Below are 5,451 nucleotides of genomic sequence, written 5' to 3'. Positions count from 1 at the left end.
TGTTCCCAGTCCGGCCCCGCTGAAAAAGTTGCCAGGAAAGATGGGCCATAGATGTTTGCAGGAAAGAGCTCCGACTGGTAGGAGCCCAAGCCTGGCTCAGGTGGGAGGGCGGGATGAGGGAAAGGAACCAAGTATTCTCCCTCTGCAGCTGGAGACGCGGCAGCTCAGTGCCCCTGTGTGAGTGGAAGGTTCTGGAAGCAACAGGGAGGCAGCCTCGAGGTTGAGGGGCAGCAGGGGGAGGGGCTGTCGTGGGGGGCGCTGCGAGCACCAGCGGGGCAGGGGGAGCCCAGTGGGAGCTGGGGGCTGGGGGCTGGAATCTGAGCCCTTGCGATGCCCCCTCGGGGACTCCCAGATAAGACTGAAAGCCTAGAGCTTTTCCAGAGTGACCGGGGCAAACATTTCGCCCCGGCCCAGCACCGCTCCCAGACAGTGGGAAGGCCTGATAGAGAGTGAACAGTGGACACCAAAGGTCGCTGTGACCCACATTCCACACACTGCCGGGGGATGGAAGGGGAGACTCAGGTGAAGGATGAAGGATGTCACACACAAGCTTGGGCCGGATCATTCTTTAATGTCTGTCGTCTGGGGAGGGGGCTGAATTCAGAAAGCCAGGTGTTGTGTGGGTGGGGTTCACCACCTTTCCCATGAAGAGGATGTTCTTGGTGTTTCTGTCGTAGAGGATGATCACAAAGGGCCTGTTGAACTGGATAGTTGGGGGCATCGACATGGGGATGGCTTCCATAAATGTGGCCCCAGCGGCTTCTGTCCCTTTCTCGTCGATGGTCAGCACGGCCTTATGCAGCGCCTACAGGGCGAGAGCACGGCGGCCTGTCCTGAGTGGGGATGGGCTGCCGTCCCCAACCCAGCCCTGGGAGCGAGGCCCAAGGAGGGGGGTGTTGCCCAGGGAGGGGCTCATGTGGGCCTTTCTCCACCTGGCCTGTCCTTCCCCATCCATGGCCTCCCTCCCTGATGTCAAGCACCCTGGGGCTCAGGACTCTGACGGGGACCTTCGTTGCATCTGGTCCACACCAGGCGCTCAGTTCCCAGCCAGCCTTCGAGCTGCGGTTGTGGCTTTAGTCACCTTTAATTTTCTGAATAAATGGTATCTTTAGGCAAAATCACTCATTCACCTAGACTCAGCGATTGGCCAAGGGCTCCCAGTGTCACAGACGCAGGGGCAAAAGTCCTCTGAAATCCCTGAGCTCCAGCCTGCCTTTGTAACTGTGGGTCCATCGAGGCCCAAAGAAGGGAAGGCCCTGGCCAAAAATGACCCAGAGTGTCAGTGCCACAAGGGCGGAGGAGGTCCCTAAAGTGCCAGAAGCATGTGAGGCCACCTCCTCCATTGTCACCTGCCCACATTCCAGTGTCAGTGGATCCAGGGCGCTCGTCAGGAACCTCAGTCTGCAGAGGTGTTTGTGTCCCTTTGTCCCCCACACGCACCGGTGGCCAATGGCCACCAGGGACACACTCACCTTGGACAGCTTCAGGGGACCTTGCTCAGTGATCCCTGAGAGGTCCGCCTCGTTGCTGAAGACCTTGGTGATGCCCATTTTTTTCAGGATGGTTTGCAGATCGTAGGTTCCAGAAATGGACAGTTTGGGCAAATGTAAATTGGCAGACCTGTGACGACGGTTCGGAAACAAAGGCGTTTCACAGCGTTGAGCGTTTCATTTCTGGTTGTTTCTCCCTGTCAGTGGCCCTCGCCCTGCCCCCACGGGAGCGCTGGAGGTGTGCACGGGTTATTCCATTTCTAGCTCCTCCCGCCCCCCCCCCCCGGGGTCAGAGGATGTAGAATCACAGGGATGGCTTGTCCTGCAAAGTGTCAGATGCCCCCCCTGCCTCCTCCGAGCAGCCCTCCAGGAAGTCCCCTGGGGAGCGCTTAGCGCACTGCCCTGCAGGGTCAGGTGTCCCCCAGACCGGGACCTCCCCAGAGCCCGAATCCCAGGGGAACGTGGGATGAGTGTGGAGGGACATCTGCTTGGCGAGTCATGCGTGAGCCCACGGGCCGAATGCCCCGCTCTGCTTTTCCGTGGGGCCACCGTGTGGCCCCGAGCAGGGTCTGCCAGAGCGAGCTGACTGGCACTGAGGCTCCGCTCGACCCGATCCGGGTTCGGCACCGCCTTGTTCTTCTTTCAGCTTCTGGCGCAGGCAGCCCAGGAGTGGGGGGTGGGGGTGGGGCAAGGAGGTATTAAAACTGCTATTTTAATTGTATCCTTATGCTCTTTCGTGTCTTTATATTCACTTAAGCACGGATATGCTTATTATGTATTCTTCTGGGTGTCAGTTTCATGTATGAATTGTACTTGATTATTTATATACGTTCCCATTGCTACATTTATACGTGCGTGTATCTTGTCATCGTGTGGAGGATAAAATAGGTCACGAGGGCTTGGGCGTTTTATGCACTAATTTGGGGTGCACGCTCATGCATTACCTCACTACGGGGACCCAATCAGTCCACACCTGTCTGGTGACAGAGGAGCCCAAACCTTGCTCCAAGGTGCGCCCGAGGGTCCCTCCCCGGGGCCTCTGCCTTCCCGGCCGACCCCAGGCAGGCTGTCCCCGTCCGGCCCCGGGCGTCGTATGCTCTGACTCCACATCCACTGCCCCCCTCGCCAGAAGCCCACCTCTCCCTTCGTGGTCCTCCCAGGGCGCGTGCTGGCACCGGGAAGGGACAGTGTCCCCGGTGGGGAAGCGAGTCCCCAAGGACAGGACTCTGGCCTCCTCACCGCGGGCACCGTCCTGTCACGGAGCCCGGCCGGTGCGGTCTGAACGATGCCAGCCTGGGTCTGGGACACCAGGTCCCGCCCCGCTGTGGGGCGCACGGGGCGTGGGGCCGCCCTCCCTCCCTGGGACCCGGCCGGACGCGGCGGCTCCCGGGTTGTTCTCTGGTTTGGGAATCACCTGGAGTGTCTCTTTTCCAGGGCCTTGGCCAGGATGTCCCTGTTCAGCGTTTCCTCCAGCTGCTGCATTTTGCCCTGGTCGGGCAGGATGAAGAAGGCGGTGGCGTTGCCCACGTAGTCCATGAGCAGCGACCAGCTGGAGAGCATGTCGCAGTAGTGGACGTCGAACATGCCCAGGCGGCTCATCATGGGCACCCTGACCGTGGTGTCCTCATCCACGTGGAAGTCCTCCTCTGTGGTATGCTGGAGCTCGAAGGGCTTCTCCCATTTGCCTGGAGGGAAGGGAAGGTGGGCTTCAGCCGGCGGTGGGGGAAGGTTTGGACAATAGGGTGGGATAAAAAAGCCCCGAGTCTCCTTGGTGAGACAACTTCTCTCCGAGCCTCAGTGTCACCACCTGTAAAATGGGGCTGCCATGAACAGTCTACTGAAAGGACGTTAGAGAGAAGAATGCAAGACCAGAGGAGGATCCAGAAGGCCTATGTTATCGAGGCTAAGGCCTGCCAGTCTGGATATGCAAAGCGAGCATTTTTACTCGTATTTCTTGCTCACGTATTTGAGGGTGGCTTGGGAGATGCTAAATGAAAATTACTGACATCAGTCATACTCGGCACGTCCCTGTGGGAGTCTCCCTGCCCCTTGTTAACGGGCGGCTCTTATCATTCAGGAAATCGCTCTTCGCCCCCACCCCAAGCCTTTCCCTGGACCGCTGGGCAGAATGGCGATGCCCGGGTAGCTCCCCTCCACTGCACCGAGAGAGCAGCACTGTCCGGGCAAGGCCCAGAGGGAGGGCGCCCCGGGAACCCCTGTGCCCAACTTCCCCATTGCACAGGGATGGAGACTGAGGCCGGAGAAGGGCCAGACCCACCAGAAGTCACACAGCAGAGCTGGGACCTAACATCTGCCCGCTCTGGCCCCGTGCTCTCCATCACACTCTTGCCTCCAGAGCGAGGAGCCCGCAGCGGGGAGGAGGCATCCCTGGCCTTGCTCTCACCTCCCTGCCCCAGGCCATTTCCACTGCCTTGGAGTGCCCTCTGGGGCCTGCAGGCACCCTCCACCGCCCCCCTCCACGTTGCCATCCCTCAGGGAGGAGGCCAGGCTGAGGTTCAAGTTCAGCTGAGCACCTGCTGCGCGAGCATGCAGCCCCATGTTCTTTGTAACTTGTTCAGTCCTCACAGAAACCCGCCAACAAGGGCATGATTACGTGTCCGTTACAGAGAAGAAACCAGAGCCTCAAAGAGGTTAGAGTCAAATAGCTTAGAGTCAAATAGCTAATAAGCGATAGAGGAAAGGTTTGCACCCTGGTGTTTCTGTCTCCAGAGCCGTCCCTCCCTCCACTGCACTGGAGTTGTCGGAAGCGTGTTCCCAGAACGCCCCTTCCCTTCATACGCTCTGCTAAGCCTGCCTGTTTCACCGCCCTCCCTGCTAGGGATTGACAACGTACACTAGGACGTTAAAGGCTCTGAAAAGTCCTGCAGAGAAGAGGACGATTTGACTGTCCCACCCATCGTCCCCTGACCTTAGTTGAATAACGTATGCAGAGGTGCACTGATTTAGTCTCCCTGCCCTGCCACGGCAAGTTTAAGAACTGTGTGTTTGAGACTATTTTTGGACGTTCTCGTGGGAGTCAGCTCAGGTGGCTGTTACAACCTTACCTTTAAAGAAAATGTAATTCACCAGAGCAAAAACTGTGTCTTTGTCAAGATCTTGGACCAAATCCACAATTTTTCCTTGGGTTCCCTTCTCTACGTAATCGTTGATCCGTTTCTTGGCCTCTTGGTTGTCTCCGAAGTTGATGGAGAAGGCTTCCGAGTGGTACAGGTTCTTGACGTCCTCCAGAAACTTGTTCAGAAGCTTCACGCTCTCGTTGATGAACAGGCCACTGCCGGTGGTCAGCTGCAGCTGGCTGTCCGGCCGGTTGAGGGTGCGGAGAAGCTGCTGGAAGCCCTCGTGGACTTCACCCTCTGCTCTCTCGGTGAGGTTGAAACCGAGGCCCTCCAGGATCTGGGTGTGAGTGTCACCCTTGCTCCCCAGAGACAGCATCGCGAAGGCCGCAGCGATGCTCACGGGGGAGAAGAAGATGTTGGTGTGGTTGGACTCATGGGCCACCTGGCGGTACATGCTGAAGGCGAAGTCAGCCAGGTTCGGGGCGATTTTGTGGCAGGCCGGCGCCTCGTGGTGCTCATGGTCGTGTTGGGATGCCACTGTCTCCTGGACAGCGTCTCCCTGGAGACCCTCAGCCAGGGAGCAGGGGACCAGGCAGCACAGACCCGCCAGCAGGAGGAGGCCCCACGTGATGGAGGATGGCATCGTCCTGCGAGACAGAGAGGGAGCACCACGCCCACGTCAGGCCGCACGCTGAGTCCCTCGGCCGCTGACTGACACCACCGGCAGCATCCACAGCTTACCGGACCCCTACCGTGTGCCGGCCCAGTGCCGAGGACTTCCCTTCGCCCTCATCATGGAGGACGGAACAGCAGCAGAGGCTCTACGGGGCTCCCCACCTGCCAGGCCCCCTTGTAAGCCCCTTGCCGTCTCCTCTCCGGGCCCT

At 59.0% G+C, this 5,451-nt stretch overlaps 1 protein-coding gene across 1 annotated transcript; it reads right to left on the bottom strand.

The window, feature by feature from the left end:
- Window positions 1–568: 568 nt before the first annotated feature.
- LOC124512345 (alpha-1-antitrypsin-like) lies at window positions 569–5,210 on the bottom strand. Its single transcript, XM_047079862.1, has 4 exons — window positions 4,556–5,210; window positions 2,905–3,175; window positions 1,473–1,620; window positions 569–805 (listed from the first exon to the last, which is right to left on the bottom strand). The coding sequence occupies exons 1-4, from the start codon at window positions 5,208–5,210 to the stop codon at window positions 569–571; spliced, it is 1,311 nt and encodes a 436-aa protein (XP_046935818.1).
- Between the last annotated feature and the right edge of the window lie 241 nt (window positions 5,211–5,451).

The sequence above is a fragment of the Lynx rufus genome, unplaced genomic scaffold, assembly GCF_022079265.1.
Source record: "Lynx rufus isolate CCGP_SWC_20201006 ecotype Redwood Valley unplaced genomic scaffold, mLynRuf1.p SCAF_17, whole genome shotgun sequence".
Lineage (NCBI taxonomy): Eukaryota > Metazoa > Chordata > Mammalia > Carnivora > Felidae > Lynx > Lynx rufus.
This window is presented reverse-complemented; position numbering and strand designations above follow the sequence as displayed.